Genomic DNA, 16,654 nt, shown 5'->3' on the forward strand with positions numbered 1-16,654 from the left:
CTCTTACATGTTCGACGCACACGCTCCTTCCGTGCGTTGTACGTGCGCCCCCCTCCCCTCCCCCTCCCCCCTCCTCCCCCCACCACCTCTCTCCTCCCCCTCTTCACCACAGCGTACAGACCAGCTTGTCTGTTTCACGTGTGGCTTTTAATCCGTCTCGAATGAGGGTCTTCTTTCACGAGACAACTTGCGTGAATGACGTGTATCGGCGCAGACTTGGACAGAACGACCTCCAGAGCAGCAAGAGAGAGCCCAAGCAGGTGAAGAAAGAGGAGAAAGGGAAGAGGGTAGGCACTGATCCGAGACCCCGCCCATCGGTGCAACATGAATGATGACGAAAACCCGCACCGCCACTATCACCGGACAACAGCAGGCAGCCCATGCATAAATATATGAAAATTCTTCTTCTGCCCCCTTCACACCCTTTTTTGTTTTGTTGCTCATGCGTCGATTTCTCCGATGGCGCCCACTTCAAGCAGTTTAGAGCACCCGTGTCATCCTGTGGTTACAGCAGCACCTTTCATCACGTCCAGCCAAGGTGAAGACAACAAACTGGAATAGATAAATGGAGAGAGGGGGAGGGGGAGGGGGGCGTTGTGACGGTGGGTGGTGTGTGTGTGTGTCTGTGTGAATTTTCCTCACATCCTTTTAATGGGATTTAGTCTCCTCTTTTACTGGTTCCGCTCTCGCGCCCGCTCACTCCCCCCCCTCCCCCTTCTTCTTCACGACCTTTATAGGCTTCCAGCGCCTCTGGGTAGGCCACAACATAATAGGTTGTGCCATAGTGCATGTTGCGCATTTCCTTCACCTCCAACCGCGACTCCTGCAGGTACTGGCGGATTGGCGAGTTCCACTTGCAACCGTGTGTGTTGACAGTGTGCTTCTGCTCAAAGTAATCGAGGAACCAGTTCACCGGCGGGTAAGGACTCGCCCCGTGCTCCAATAGTAAAATCATACCACTCGGTTTAACGACGCGCTGCATCTGACGCAGCGCCATAACGGGGTCGTGCAGGTGGCAAAGACCGAACATGTCCACAACACAGTCGAACTCGCCGTCCTTGAAGATGTCCAGCGTCTCCGAGCGCACGCGCTTCACATCGTAATTGGGGTAGGCGGTGTGGGGAATGCGATAGCGCAGGGCCTGCAGCTGCTGCGGGTTGGAGTCCGTCAGCACCACCTCGTGCACTGCGTACGGATAGGCGCCGATGTTCTGCCCATGCCCGGCCGCTAGCTCGAGAACGCGTCCGTAGGTTTGCTGCAGCAGCTCCTCGCGCAGCTGACGAATCTCACGCGGTTGCTCCACCCAGACGCGGAAGAAGGTGAGTGCCGCCCCGGCAACGGCCATGACCGTCAGCACGCTAGCCCAGAGCTTTATGCGCTCTTTAAGGGGCCTCTTCGAACGCTGAAGGCGGAAGTACTCACGCTGCTGGTAGTACTCGTGATGCCAGAAAGGTTTCACATGTTGTGGGATGTCTTCGGTGAGGTCGTAGATGTTCTGCTTCCCCTTGGCGAGAATGGGCGGCGCCGTCGTTTCCCAGCTCCACACAATCGCCTCGGGAATTTGGTCTCTCCCTTCCCGGGCGAGCGCCTTGCGTGCCGTCTCCATGACGATGTCGTCTGACGGCTCGATGAAGCCCCTGTGGCGTTTCTGAATGTCGCTCGTGGAGGTGAAGTCGTCGCTGCCACTGTTTAAGATTGCCGAATCCTTTGTTTTCTCAGCACGGCCACTTGGCATCTGGTGCAGGTCTTCCTCGGGGCTATCCTTAATGTTGCTACTGGCCGCGCTGTTGTTCGTGCATGAATGATTGCTTCCACTGTACCAGCGAGAGTACTGGTACAGCGTATTCGAGCCCCCATTTGCCGCAAAAGCCAGCAACGCCAGGCGGGAATTAGCTGCACAGCATCGCAACATGCTTTGCGTGGCCTTTTTTTCCCCTTCCCTCCTCCTCTTCCTAACCTTTGCGCTGCGCACGGCGGGTCCTAAGGTATGTCTGTGACTAAGTTGTTTTATAAGAGTATATATGTGATGGAAGTGTAATAGCACGATTCCCCCACCGCAACAGAGGACCTTCCCCAACTCACACCCTCGCACTCATATATTTATATTTATATATATATATATATGTATATATTTCTTTTTTTATATATAAAGATATATCTGTGGTAAAGCACCCCGGGCACCGCATGTACCCATGAAGATACTTCTGCGTCTACCGACCTTCAGATACGCAATTTGGGCGCGTGGGCAGTGCGTGGGTGTGCGAGGAGCCCTCAGAGATACAAAGCAACACGTGAGAGGGCAGTGAACGCGTGTTCGGAAAGAAGAGCAAGAGGGAGATGAGGTAGCACGGGTTGACCCAATTGTTGACTAGTCAAGTTCTGTCACTCTTCCTCTTTTTTTTTTCGGGGGGGGGGGCATGTTGGCTTCAAATGCACAGGCGTTCATCATCTATGACCGTTGTAGAAAACCTGTGGCATTTCATTAAGCTTTGACACTGTGAGGCCCTCATGGCCCCTCTCTCTCCTGCACTCTGCAAAAAGGAAAGAGAGCACATGAAGAGGCGTCTTTCCTTTGAGACCCCCATCACTCCTTTCGACGTCATCAGCGAGGGATCGTTGTGCCAATGAGCAAAGAATCAAAGGACACAAACATATATATATATTTTCGGGGGGGGGGGGAAGAGGGGGAATACGGTGAGACGGGGGGGAGGGACCCCCCCTTTTTTTTGTGGTTGTTTGCTCGATTGGTTGGTTGTCGTTGGTTTTCCACGCTCTCGTCCTATCACGCACATGTGCACATATTTGTGTGTTTGGAAGAGGGGAGGGGAGAAAGTGAAACAGAGATAGCGGGGAAAATGCACTCAGTCACAGCTCGCTCACCTCTGACTCATCATCGTTAATACTTTCGTCGTCTAGGACGATCTGTGTGTCGTGCATTCATGTCCCCTGGCCAACCGGCTCTTCCTCCCCCTTTCCGTTCTCTCCGAAGATGCGTGATGTGCAATCGGCACACAGGCGGAGATCGGTGAGCTGCATATCGTCACCCAAACAGGTCGGGGTTCACGGCCTTGCTCCGGGGCAGACGCCACCGCTTCAGCCGTGTGGGGTGATAACGGGGAGTGGTCTAGGTGTGCATGCCGGGTGAACTCAAGGGAGCAGTTGTCAATCTTCGGACTAAGGGCTGGGGCCCTCCGTAACCCTGTCGCATACTGCTAGGGCACGCTTCTCTCTCACAGTGGCCTCAGGCTTTGGTGTTCCACAAAATTGTGTGGAGGTTCTCTACATTCGAGTCCTCTCGACTCGATGGAGTTCATCAGGGCGCTCTTATGGTGTTTTCGGTGCGCGTACCGCCTCAGTCGTCAACCCGGTCGGATGTAGGCGCGGCGGCACAGCCTCCACACTGGTACACTCCGGGGGGTGATGGGGTGGATCTCCTCGCTTCGCTCTCATCCGTCTCTCTCGCTTTCCTGGTCCCCGAATGCTCCATTTGGATGTGATACGCCTTGTCGACCAGGTCTGGCAATGCGCGCGCGCGCAGGGCCCCACACATCGGCATTGTGGGGACTGTAGCAGAACAACGTTGTCTCCCTTGCCCGCTGGCGCGCTGCGGCAAGCTGGAGACACTTCTGTAAGCCTCTGGCAAAAGGGACACTCCGCCTTCTCCTAAACCAGAGCCCCCTCGACGCGGGGTGGGGGGGGGGGCGGAGAGCAGAGGCGGCTTGATGCTTCTCTTCCTCAAAATACACAATAATGCAAGCGAAACCACCACACCAAAAAGAACTTGAACGCACACACACACACACACACACACGACACGTTAAATAGAGGGCGGAGGTTCGCAGAGTTGATCACCACGTCGTGCATATTGTCTACAAAAAAAGGGGGATCCTCGGAAAATGTCGCGCTTTCTCTCAAAGCGAAGAGTACATAAATATATATATAAATAAATTAAAACGGAGGGCTCAGCTGCAATGATAAAAGAGGGGCAAACACGTTATCGTCTTTACAGCACCAGCTGCCGTTCACAACCAGTCGCCTGCGGTGTCCAAAAATAAAAAAAAAGATCTTTGTTTGTCTCATGAGTCGGGTATTCCCCGCACAGAGACGTGCTGCTACACACGCGGGTACCCCCCTCCCCCCTCCTCCTCGGGGTGGAGGGGCGGGAAGGGGGACGCAGAACAAAAGCTTTTATCAAAGAGCCGTTTGCATTCCGCTTGTTTTTTTTTGGGTTCACCTGCAGAAACTGGAAGCAATGAGGTAGCCAGAGTGCGTTGCAGACACGCACGCACGCACATACACATATATATATATATGTATGTACACGTCTAGTGTATTTTTTTGGTTTGTTTCCTAGCGGGACGAGAACTGCCTCGTACATGTGTGCTGGGCAGGTGGCGGTGTGGATGGGTTACCGCGATGGCCGCCACTGTGATGCAGCACCAGGTCTCATTTGCGCTGGGTAGCCCGGTGCTACATTGCCAAAGCGTCCTTTTTCCTGCCTCGGTGGCGAGCTTTGACCTTGCGGCTGTGACTGGATGTAGGTTGTGTAAGCTCTTGGGGGCGGCGGTGCCTGTGGCGGGAAGTTCTGCGGAGGCTGCCTGAACTGCTGTGGAACGCACTGTATCATAGTCGCGTTTGGAGTAATCATGCCAAAGAGGGAGAAGGGCTTGTACAGGTCGATTGGTTTTGAGCTGGTGAGCTGTGGCACTTGCGTTCGGCCTTTTTTGCGTAGCTCCTCTCGTGTTTTGAGGAGGATATTAAGGTAGGAGAAGCCCTGCGTGTGCAGCAGAGACCATGTAAAGGCGAGAGTCGCGGCGCCGTTCGCTTTGCCACCGTCATGCACATCCGCGCTGGTGCCGCTGTCTGTACAACCACTAAACATGACAACGTCACCGTTCGAGAAGTTGTCGCGACGCATGAGCTGCATCTGCTCGTGTGCGCCACCGCTGCCCATCCTCGACGCAACGTAACTGAAGGGCAGATCTAGCATTGAGGCAGAGTGACAGCAGTCGAAGACGCACGTCATGCGCACCCCTGGCGGCAGCGGAGCAACCAACATGAGGAAGAGATCGTCATCTAAGATGCCACCTTCACTGGCGTGATCAACTGGGAGGAGGCACTGGTCGTGACTTTCTTGCGTGTCCCGCTTCGACTTTGTTTGTCCGCCGTGCCCCGAAAAGTGAAAGAACAGCACATCGCCTGGAGCTAGGCCGGTGGTCAGCCACAGCATGTGCTTGATGATGTTCTCGCGGGTGGGCATGGCAGTGCAGCCCGGGAACGACGGATCATCAACGAGGATGCAACATTCACTAATCGGGAACGATATTTGCTGCAGGGTACCCAGCATCGAGCGAACATCGTTGACACAGCCACGTAAAGCGTGTGACGTGCCTGTGTAGTTGATCCCGATGAAAAGGGCGCGAACGCGGCCACCCGTATAGGGCATGGGGGCGCGGTAGGGTATAATGGGTCGCACCGTGTGGATCATCCGCCGCCCGGCATTGAAATCAACTCTGGGCGGCTGCTTCACCGAAAGAAGACCGTTAGCGAGCATCGGAATCACGGTGGAGATGGCCCCCGAAACCAATGCACCGAAAAGAGCATTCATTTTCTCTTTCTTTCCGTGAGTATTGTTATTAAAGATATATGTATATATTTGTGTGTGTGTGTGTGTGTGTGTGTGTGTGCTTTCCTACTCAAATGTTAATTGCGCTTCTGGTGGGATGAGTTTTGTGGACACTTCGCTGCCCTAACGGCACCGGTCCGATGCCAACGTAATTACACACAAAAAAAAAAACGATGCGATAACTGCGCGTCAGGCAGTGGTTGACGGGGAAGAATTCTGAGGTGAAACAGGGGCTCGCTCCCTCTCTTTTTTATTGTTATTTTTTTTTTGCGCGGGGGGGGGGGGGAGGGAGAGAGGAAGAGTAACAAAGGGGAAGGGGTCTAGGGCAAAATAGAATGGGATAGAGGAGGAATACACCGTGCGGAGACCCTTCGAAGGTGTCGAGAACTGGTTTTGTCGAGCGAAACGGAGAAAAACGTTGGGTGTGGGTGAGTAGTGGTTGCTTCCACTGTTGCGCTGTTGTTGTGAAGCGTGATGAGATTATATATGTTTGCTTTGCTTTTTTCCCATTTGGTCGCGATCGGCGAAGTCCATGTGTCACTTCTGTTTCCTCTGCTTCCCTCCCCCCCCCCTCTCATGTGCTGGAGAGCGGTCGGGAAAGAAAGAAAAAGAGAACAAGACGCGCCACATGGTTACAAGGTGTGTACACACAGGAGTCCTCTTCTTCACCCCCGCCCCTCTTCCTCCGTGCATTCAGTACAGTGGAGCACCACAATTGTTCACTTCCAGCGAGTATGTGTGTGTATGTGTGTGTGTGTGTGCGCGCAGGCGCAGGGGGTATCCTTAGATTCTTCCCAGCCGAAAACGAGCAGAAAGTTTTAAAAGACACACAACCGAACCGTTTTTCCCCCTGCCTCCCATTTTGAGCGTGCAGAAGGGCGGACACACACACACACACACAAAAGCCGCCGCTCCTGCGCTAGCGGGGGGGGGGGGGAGAAGCGGGCCTAAAGACCTCACTAACAAACGTTGGCGAAGGAGAATAAGGGATCGCATTTGAACACAGACGAAAGCAAAAAAAAAATTGTGTGCGTGTGTGTTCTGCTTTCTTCTCCCTCCCTATTCTCACTCCCATCTACGATCCTTGACAAGACTGCTTGATATACGCTTGTAAGAACATTTACATTGCATTACATCAATCTACACTTTCTCTGTATGGGGGGAGGGGACAAGGACGACTCGCATACCGGATCCGATACGCGGATGCTTCAACGGGGGCAGGGGAACACCATCATCGTAAATCATCGCATATTTTTTTTGTGAGTATTAATCGCCGCGGTTTGTAAACGGGGTTCCCCCCTCCTCCCCGGGGGCCTGTCGTGGATGCTGCGGTTGAAGGAGGTCAGTGCTTCTGATACGATCAAGACACCCCCTTTCCTCTGCCAGGGTGTGCTGTAACACAATGTCCGTCAGGTTCACCTAGTGTCCTTGAAAGGTGCGCTTCACAATCCCCCGCGCGCCACCGTCCAGTTCCACACTTGCGCTCGTGGTATCCTCGCTGTTCGCAAGGTTCCCCCAGCGCTCCATCAGCTCCGTGTCAGTCAGCTCCACACACCCAGGTGTGCTGCTGCAATAATCGGTATAGAGGTGACGCAGCTGCTGCAGCTTTTGGCGCAGCAGTACAAGAGACGATTCCTCAGAATGGACGGTCTCGATCGACGTCTGCAACGCGTCAATATCGCACGTCAGCTTCGCAGCCTCCAGTCGCACGAGAGCACTGTTGATATGCTTTTCTGCCTTTTTATGGAGCCCAGCCTCTTGCGCCCTGCAGTCCCCTCGCTGCAAATCCAAACTCAAGCAGATTTCTTTTTGGTGTTGCCAATCGGCCTCCAGCTTCGTTACTGCCTGTGCCATCTCGCGCGCGAGTTCATTGTGCATGTGTCCACAGCTGTAATCTCCCGTCTTCGCCGTGCATATCGAGATATTGACCCTGAGTTGATCCTCGAGCCTGCGGAGCTCATCGAGGCGAGACTGGAAACTATGATGGACATAGAAGACACCCATTTGATAGCTCCCAACCACACACACCAACATGCAGACCACCACCGAGACGAACCTGATGGGATGGCGCGTGAGCGCTGACCAGTCGAAACGCATCGTCTACGCCGCCGTAATGAGCGGGTTTATGTATTTACTGACGGTGTCTCTGTGTGTGTGTGTGTGTGTGTGTGTGTGTGTGTGTGTGTGTGTGTGGAGGGCGGGTGGGGGAGAGGAAACGGGGATTCAAAAACAATAATAAAAATTGCTTGAATTCAGCACGATAGAAGCCCCTCTCCCTCTTTCCGCCCCATAGGAAATTGTTTCCCCCTTTTCCCTCTTGAGAGCAAAAAGAAAAAGAGGGGGGGGGGCGAAGAGTGGCGGAGGACTGGAAGGTGTAAGGGAGGGAGGGGGAGGGATGGAGGAAGGGAGAAGGGAGAAGGTGGCAAGTCCAACGGAAATTTTTTTTTTGCAAATGAACGAACAAAAAAGAGCAGCCGCGACAACTTGATATCGAGAAGAGTCCCCCTGCCTCTCTCACACACACACAGACACAGACAGACAGCCACACATTCGAGCACGCCGGAAGGGTATAGAGAAATGCGATGTGGACAAGAAGACCTCGTGGCGGGCACTAACGTGGAACCCACGCACGTACACGCCAGTATCCGAGAGGCGGAGCAGTGATAACGAAGGGGGAAAATTCGATGAAAAGACAGGAGAAAGAAAAAGGGATGCTATTAGCGCGTTCGCCGTCGCTGGACTATACCGTCGTTTCACAAAAGCGGAGGGGGAAGGCAGTGTGGTGTGGTGAGTGAGTGGACGCACAGAAGAGGAGCTCGTAAGACAGAAGCATGACAGTGGAAGCGCTAACGGGGTGGAGGAGGATTAAAGCAGCTCGTGCTGCGTTGCCCCAAGAGAGCGCCGTTTTTTTTTTCTTCTAGCGAGGAGAAAAAAAAATAACGACAGTGTGCGCCTGATTGATGAGTAATATTCTTGTTTTTATTTCGCACGCGCGGGCATGATGTGTGTGCAACTTTGTTGTGGTGGTTGAGGGGAGAATGTAGAATCAAGGAAGAGGGGGCGGCTAACGGAGAGTATGTCCGCAGTGTGCAATGATGGACTACATCATCGAATTGGCATACAGAAAAGCGAACAGGCCAAGAAAGCATGTGCCTTCCTATGCTCGCCTCATGTGCATCCGGTACAGGTCAGTACAACACACACACACAGGCACACGTCGGTGTATATGGCACTTACAAATCCAGAGGACCTGCTCAGCGAGAGCCACGGTTCATTCCTGGGTCTGAGACCACCCCCGTCGTCTACGCCGCGTCTTCCCTCATTGCACCTCCGAAGCCCCAGAGAAGTGGGGGGAGAAAGCGGCTCACAAGACCTTTGCTTACGTCCGCCACACACGCGAGTTCGTGTCTGCACGGATGAGAGAAGCAAACTGAAGGTAGCCATTCTGGCATGCGTTCTCTTTCTTATATATATTTGTGTGTGTGTGTGTGGGGGACTTGTCTCTCTTTAAAAAAAATGTAGTGCTGTCCAAATCAGTTTGACTAGTTCTCTTCTGGTTTACTTCACAGCGTAGTCGAGCCGTTCAGAAGAGCAACAATCAGCGTGCTACAACGTTACTTGTCGCCGTAAGGCGGCCCCCCCCCTCTCAGCCACGGCGAGGCAACCGTGGCATACGCACATACACATCCCCCACTTGCATCTTATGGCCCCCATGTGCTTGAGGGGAGACCTGGGGGCTCTGCAGCGGGGCGGGGGGTAGGGGAGGGGGACGCACGACTTCACACAAGTTCGCCTTCCCCGTACCTCCCCTCCGTCCGTCCCCCCCCCCCTCCTCTTCCTCGCTCGCATAGCTTTGCTCTGTTGCTGGATCAAATACAGGTTTGGTGAACGTGAGCCAGTTTTTCCGCTAAGGCGAGACGGCGATCTGCCAAATTGGGGTCACGGTGGGTGTTGTGAATGCCTATTAGTTCATAGGATTCAATCAGTAGTGGCAGCACGTAGCTGGTCACATGGGCGGAGCCGGTGGAGTCCCCCGTCTGAGAGTCAAGCATGAGCTGGCGCAGTGAGAGCAGCAGTGCAGCCCCGTGTTCGACGAGGGTGAAAATCGTGGACGGGTGCACCATCGCGTGACACTCGTCGACACACTTCAAAGCCGTCTCGATGGCCTGCAGACACGTCGTCACCGCTTCGAGTGCAGCTTCCAGTTTGCGAGACGATGTCATCGACGGGTTAAACGAGGATGACTGGCCCTGTACGAGCGTTGCGAGAGACGCATTGACTGTCGTCGCGGCTTGTCGGTAGGCCGAGAGCGCTGCAGCAGCGCATAAGTAGTGCCCCAGTTCTACGTTTCCGCAGATATCCATGGCAATAAACCCATGTTGAACAGCACAGCCCACCGTGTAGAGCTCTGCATTCTCCAGGGCATCTTTTTCTTTCAATTGGTGGCGGACTTCAGACTCGATCAACCCCGTCAGCTGCGTTTGCACAGCCAGCCACACGGCGCGTGCACCATTGTCGTTGTTGAGCTGCGTCAGGATCATGAGGCGGTGCGTTTCGCGGTAGGACTCGGCGTAGTAGTATTCCATAGCAGACCACCACTTGGCCACGGCCGCGTGCTCCGGCAGCGCGGCCTCCAGCTTGGCGCGCACCGCCTGCTGGTGGTTGCTGCTAGTGCTCCAAGTTGTGTGGAAGAACGCGCTCAGGCTGCGGTAGATGTTATCGTCTACCGCGGCCGCCGGTGCAACAGCGAGCACAATGTCGCTGAGGAAGAGCGGGTCGTTCAAGGGGGAGTAGCAGGCATAGAGACCGGCAATGCGCCAGGTGCGCGGGTGTAGTGCAAAGAGCCGAGCATACGCTGTTATCAATTCGTTTCGCCCGAATGTCAGGTGAATGTCCGCTGCGGAGGTGGCAACGACTGCCGGTGCACACAAGTCTGCGACATGCGCCGTCATGCACGCCAACATGAAGCGCCGCGTCTCTGTTGCACTGGGGGCCTTTGCAGCCGCCATGACTGTGTCGAGGTTTACTGTATCGCTGACCGCGTCGGCGTCATCGCTCTCACAGTCGGATGCCTCCTCGTTGTGGATAGCAGGGGAGAGCTCAGTCTCCTCCTGGGGAAATCCCAAAGGCACAATTGTGGTGACTTGCTGCATCGCCACCACCATGTCCGCTAGCGAGCTCACTCCCAGAACCTCCAAGACACACTCGTAGTACCACCGGAGGTCTTCTGTGTCGATCCAGTCATCTACGTGCTTTCTAAAGAAAGAGCAAACATGCTCGAGGTCAGCATAGGGTTCCATGATAGCGCATACTGCCACTAGGAAATCAGTAGCGGTGCGGTGCGAGTCGTGACACCGATCCCGCAGCCACCTCGCATCCTTTGTAATCAGCAGGAGGATATCCAAGCTGGCAGCGCAGAGGTCCTCAACCAACCTGTCCATAGTCGTGACGTCGCCGCTGTTTCCACTGCTGTCGTCGTCGTTGCCGTTCTGGTTGCCTCGAGACCCAGCCGAGAGAATGATGCGCGAGTCGTGCAGCTCGTCATTTGCGGCGTCTACCCACTGCTGGTGGGTCTCCGGGTCATGAAACGCAACCATGAGCAGCCGCTTCACATTAGCCAAGGCCGTTTCGACCTCCGCGGTCAGTAGCACTGATCCGCCGCGGCGCAGGTACACCAAAAGGGCGTCCATAAGTTGTGCAGAGGCCTGGAAATGCCCTGTGAGAAACGCCTCTTCGATGCGGCCCAGCGCGTGTGAGCCCATCTCCTCGACGGCGTCACTCCGAACGTCGCGCGGGTCCTCGCACAGCAGCCGTTTAATAATGTCTCCGGCATCTGCGAGTTCACGATTGAACAAATTGTGCCACTCCACAATAGCGGCACTCGCGTTTACGCGGTCAGGCGCACCCTGCTCCACCACGCTGAGCACGGTGGAGACAAGGCCCCAGATTTCCTTGACCTCGGCGTCTGCGAGCTCATCCACCGCGGAGCGGTACAGCTCAGACCAGACGCTGGGCAGGAGGTGGCTCTTATTAGACTTTTCCTGGGGCAAGAGCGCCTTTGTTTTCATGACAAGCGACATGCAGCCCACGTCCGGCTTGCTGTTGGACTCTGGCGTGTACCGCGATGCCTGAAGCTTGAAAAAGAGCCGGCTGACGGCGCGCGTGGCACGCACCAGCACATCCGGCAGTGACACATTGTGTGAGGGGGGCTGCATTCTGTGCTTTGGGGGAATGTGCACGTGCAAGAGCGTTTTTCTGTTCTTGTCTCTCTCGCGTGTGTGTGTGTGTGTCGAGGACCAGTCGGTGCTTGCAACGCGATACAGCTTGAGTGACAGAGAACAGGAGACAAATGACCCACAGGATCGGGATTTAGAAGCACCGTCACTCAGCGGTGATGTCCGATACTAAGCGCAGGGATGACACAGGAAGAGCGGGAAAAACGGGGGAGAGAGAATAGGGTGGTGACGGGGGGAGGGGGGGGGGGGACAAACGAAAGGAGAGACAGTTGGTGAGACAGGCCTTGGTGGCTGAGGAGCCGGAGCCATTATAGATGCAGAACACGTTAAGGAAGAAGTGATACCGGGATATCCAACTACACATCGATCGCAATTGCAAGGCGTGAGGGGGTGGGGAGGGGGGGGGGGCGGACGCAACATACACATTGTGATGTATCAGTACATCATACACCGCGACCGTGTCCTACAAATGGCACTCATTGATATTTGTGGTCGTGTGAGAATTAAATCTGCAGTCGATTGTCATGTATTTGGCGCAGAATGTTGCCCACGCCTCCCGTCTCCCCCCCTCCCCCTTCAATCCCCTCCAAAAGTTCGTCTTTTTTTTTCGTTTTTCATCTTGGCTATAAGCGTGAGTGTATGAAGGTGTATCTGAGCGTCAGGAGTCGGTAACCCATCCATCCAAGAGTGCGGACACACACACGCACACACACCTGCCTTCACGCCAGAACGGTTGCCTTGGTGAGTATATCCCCCCACCCCCCTCGTATGTGATCCTTGACATCTTTATTTGGCGTTCAAGGATCTACTGCGACCTTGCACCAGTAAAAGTGAACATGTCTATCACGTGTTTGAGTGAGGCCTCCCATCGACATGCGAATAAGTTGTTTGGATACGAGAGTGGAGGAGGAAAGCCGCAACCCAGACGCTGATCCATGCACAGCGCATACCCACACATACACAACCGGTGCAACGAGTGGGGAATGTTTAGCACGCTACCCTCGCGTCCTCCTCATTAGTTCTCGCGATTATGTGCCTCTGTACGTTCGCCTCTGAGTGGTATACATGCAGGCGCCCATGTGTGATTAATTTGCATCGGAGAAGTTCACCTGCTTCATGACAAGCATGTCCTGCTGCTGCTGCTGCTGCTGCGCCTCCACGTCATGAGCTGTTTTCTCCTTGGTTCTCGACTCTACGCCGCTACTATCGGCAACCTCTCTCGCGCCCACACTCTTCGATGTTGGGGTAGCCTGAAGACTATCAGAGATGGCCGTCGCCAGCTGCTTGGCCAATGTTGCGCGCTGCGGCCAGGCCCATAGCAACAACGCTAGACCACCGGTGAGTCCCACCGCGATGAAGGTATCCTTCAGCACGTGATAAATGAAGTCGCCAACAGTGTCCTGCAACACGGTTGCAACTGTCATGCGTCCAACAAAGCAGACCGTGACGCGTCGCGCCGGCGGTAGGTCGTGCGAGAAAAACAAAAGGAAGTACCGGCAAGACAGCCAGGGGAACACGTAGTGGAGAGAGAGGGCGTAGAGCTTGCTGGCTAAGGGCAGCACAGATAGACCGATGAGCACTAATGCAGCAACTGCATGCAGCAAGAGATAGTGGAGAGACGCGACAAAGTGATCCCGCGCCACCGTCCAGAAACCGCTGACACGGCTGGCGAAGGAACTCAGCGGCGGCCACGTGGCCAAGCTAGTCGGCATGTAACGAGTAACGAGGTTCCGTACCGGTGCTCGCTCCCGCTGCTCCGCGACAACAACCTCGTTCAGTTCGTTGCGCATCGCGATCCCCAGCAGCGTCGTCTGGAGGAGGGTGACGGCCATGTGAGTAGGAAACGAAGTGCCGTTGTAATGCCGCACTAGTGTGTTCACCCAAACACCACTCACTGCAGCGCATTTGGCGCACAGGTAAACCGCCTTCTCGCACCGTCGCCCGAAAAAGGTCAACACCTGTTTGAGGGTGATCCACTCGTAGCACCACAGTCGCTTCTCCAGTGTCCACATGAACACGCAGAAACCTTCAAAGTAGGTCAGCACGCGCAGTTGAGAGAATTTTCGCCACAGGCAGCGCAGCGGAGTGACGACCCTCGGCGCCAGTGCCGCTGTCCGCTCTGCAGTGAGCGTCAACATATGAAAAATCGGCGGCGGTGCAACGTAGAACAAAAAAGAGAAGACCCGCCTTAGCGTCACGACGATCCAGACGGTGATGCAGTACTCTGTGTTCCACGCCCACGCATACACGGACCACACACCGGGCACGAGGTCAAGTGCGTCCACTAACACCGACACGAGAGCGGCGACAGACGCGTGTGTGTGCGCACCAGCGCGAAAGGCAGGGTGCGTCCCATATGCAGACGCGAATTCGTCGCACCACGATAACGGAGTCATTATCATAGTGTTCAGGAGATCCTGCGGCACAGCGCCGCCACCTTCGCCTGCTCCGATCGATGACCCTGGTGTGGCAAGAGAGCCACACCAAGCCCCCCTTGCAAAGAGAGTGGTCTGCTCCGCCCCACTCTTCACGTAAGGTGCCATCTTCACCACCCATACTCTGCATTGTTGCCTCAGTAGCGTTGCGGATCTGCAGCTCATGTGAAATACTTCCACCGCCAGAACCGATGCTAGGGTGGTGACGTGGCTGGATAGGAATACAAGCCAATCTTGCACGCGGCGTACGTATTCAGGGAACTGCCACCTCAGCCAGACGAGGAGCGGTGCCTTGGCAACAAATGGCAACGGCAGTTTCTTCACGTTGACTTCATTGACACACTCGATCAGCGACGAGGCGACGGCAATTCCAAAGTCTCTCTGAAGCCGACTCTCCACATCTACGCACGATTGGTCAGAGTTGCTGCTTATTTGCAACGACTGCCAAGCGTAGCGTGTGCCGTTTGAGGAGTTCACGAGGTGCGCATCCGCTTGAGACGTTGCTGGAACCGAAAAAAAGGACGGGTGAAAGGCCCAGTGAATGGTGACGTTGTGTAGCCGCGTAGTGTTTCGAAGACGCAGACAGGGCACATCCGCGGAGGAGGAGGGCACATGTGCCGCCGACTGCGGTGGGGGGACGATGAGTTGAGCCGGAATGATGCAGTAGAGATTACTATGACGAATCACCCCGTGGTGGCCTAGTAAGAGGATGCTGTCACTGCCCCCCACCACGGGAGGTGCGCTGATATCGACCTCACGCCTGTAGTACAACAGCTGCGTATCATCACCGGTAGCCATGACATGGTAAGTGGGGAGAAAATGGTCCACACTTGGCTTGAACGCGTGCCTTGGGCGCTTCGTTACCCTCGCAGTGCCTCTGCTCACTTCCCGGGGGCCGCGTGTCCACCACAGCTGCAGTTCAGACGGGAGTCTGAGTGACGCCACCGGGGCCGTCGAAGCGGCCAGGGGCGACGTACTGCCCTCGATCTTTACCTTCCGATAGTAAGAGTAGATATAAAGTGCTGGGGTCGACTCATCCAGCGCGAATCGCCCATCCGTAGGGCGTGGTGGTGCCGAAGGGATCAGCACTCGTTGACCCTGCATGAGTGCGGACCATTCCTGTCCGTTCAGCTCCACCTCCTCTAGGAATAGAGGGCCTACCACGTGCATGACGGCGAGGGAGTAGAGCACATAGCTACTCAGACCAATCCAGCGGAAGCTCCTTCGCGACCAGCAGCACGCGCCGCTAGTTGCTGTGGCGAGCAGCACCACCCATGGCGTGAGAGCGCTGACGTCACCCAGAACAACCACAGCGATGAAAAGCCCCGCTACCCACACGATGTGCTCCAGGAAGGATGGAAGGCATTTCACCTCCGTCAGGTGGTGGATAGCGACACCGAGCGCGTAGAGGATAGCACGAACCATGGCGAAGCTACCCGCCACGCTGCACAAAAGAGCGAGGCCGGCATAAAATGTGGGCTCATTGCAGCGCAGCATCGTCGTCGCTCTTGGTGATCATGCGGAGGCTGCAGAGAATTAAAAAAAGGGGGACACACTGCAACGTCTGAGGTGGTTAATAGAAACAATCGGCGACAACGCGAAGCGGGAGAAACAGGAAGAAGGCTGAGAGACAGCAGCAGAGGTACGTCTGGGTCACCGAGGGAAGCCAAAGGTGCGCCTACGAAGAGGAGGGGAAACGACGAGGAAAAAATCAGAGGACACGAACCCCACCCCCCCAAAAAAAAACGAGTAAATTCACACGTGCCAAAGCGTGCAAGCAACTGCCTACAGAGACGACTCCTCGTACGAGGGCAAGAGAAGGGGAAGGTGTGAAGAACTAAAAATATGATGTTTTGCAGCGACAATGGTCGGACTGGAAGATGTGCTGGGCGGGAGAGGGGGGCTAAGGGAAGGAGTAGAGGATTGGAGGGTGTAGGGGAAAAAGAAAAAAAAGAAACCAAGGAAGCCTTTTATACAGATGCGCACGGCGAACTCCCTCCCCTCCTCCCTCTCTCCCTCTCCAAGGATGCAAGTTGCAAGTGAACCAAGAACGACAATAGAAAGCAAGCAACGCAAATGCCCATGAACAGGTGACACAAGGATCGGAGACAGGCGCTCTTGGCCTCCCAGTGTGCGCACTTTTCTTGTCCTCTATGTTTTAAGGGGAGGGAGGGGGGGAGGTGTGTCGTTCCTCGCTGTGCTTCTGGGAGCAAGGAGTACGTGACAGAAGCAATAGCAGCTGCAGCTCCCACCACCACCACCACCCGTGTTTTCCTTGCTGAGAGAGCAAACAGCTGCAGGTGCACACGCGGCTCCTCTTAGGGAGGGGAGCTGATGGTACTGATGAGAGGGGAAGA

General features: G+C 55.1%; 4 protein-coding genes across 4 annotated transcripts; all 4 read right to left on the minus strand.

Moving 5' to 3' along the window:
* Positions 1 to 658: 658 nt before the first annotated feature.
* Positions 659 to 1,912, minus strand: JKF63_01146 (uncharacterized protein; the record flags this gene model as incomplete). The annotated part of the gene is made up of 1 exon (XM_067897194.1): positions 659 to 1,912. The coding sequence occupies one exon, from the start codon at positions 1,910 to 1,912 to the stop codon at positions 659 to 661; it is 1,254 nt and encodes a 417-aa protein (XP_067753351.1).
* Positions 1,913 to 3,948: 2,036 nt separating this feature from the next.
* Positions 3,949 to 5,608, minus strand: JKF63_01147 (uncharacterized protein; the record flags this gene model as incomplete). The annotated part of the gene is made up of 2 exons (XM_067897195.1): positions 3,949 to 4,171; positions 4,413 to 5,608. The coding sequence occupies 2 exons, from the start codon at positions 5,606 to 5,608 to the stop codon at positions 3,949 to 3,951; spliced, it is 1,419 nt and encodes a 472-aa protein (XP_067753352.1).
* A 3,887-nt stretch (positions 5,609 to 9,495) lies between these two features.
* JKF63_01148 (uncharacterized protein) lies at positions 9,496 to 11,841 on the minus strand (the record flags this gene model as incomplete). Its single annotated transcript, XM_067897196.1, has 1 exon — positions 9,496 to 11,841. One exon carries the CDS (start codon positions 11,839 to 11,841, stop codon positions 9,496 to 9,498), a length of 2,346 nt encoding a protein of 781 aa, XP_067753353.1.
* A 1,106-nt stretch (positions 11,842 to 12,947) lies between these two features.
* On the minus strand, positions 12,948 to 15,794 carry JKF63_01149 (uncharacterized protein; the record flags this gene model as incomplete). The annotated part of the gene is made up of 1 exon (XM_067897197.1): positions 12,948 to 15,794. The coding sequence occupies one exon, from the start codon at positions 15,792 to 15,794 to the stop codon at positions 12,948 to 12,950; it is 2,847 nt and encodes a 948-aa protein (XP_067753354.1).
* Between the last annotated feature and the right edge of the window lie 860 nt (positions 15,795 to 16,654).

The sequence above is a fragment of the Porcisia hertigi genome, chromosome 35 (genome assembly GCF_017918235.1).
Source record: "Porcisia hertigi strain C119 chromosome 35, whole genome shotgun sequence".
Lineage (NCBI taxonomy): Eukaryota > Euglenozoa > Kinetoplastea > Trypanosomatida > Trypanosomatidae > Porcisia > Porcisia hertigi.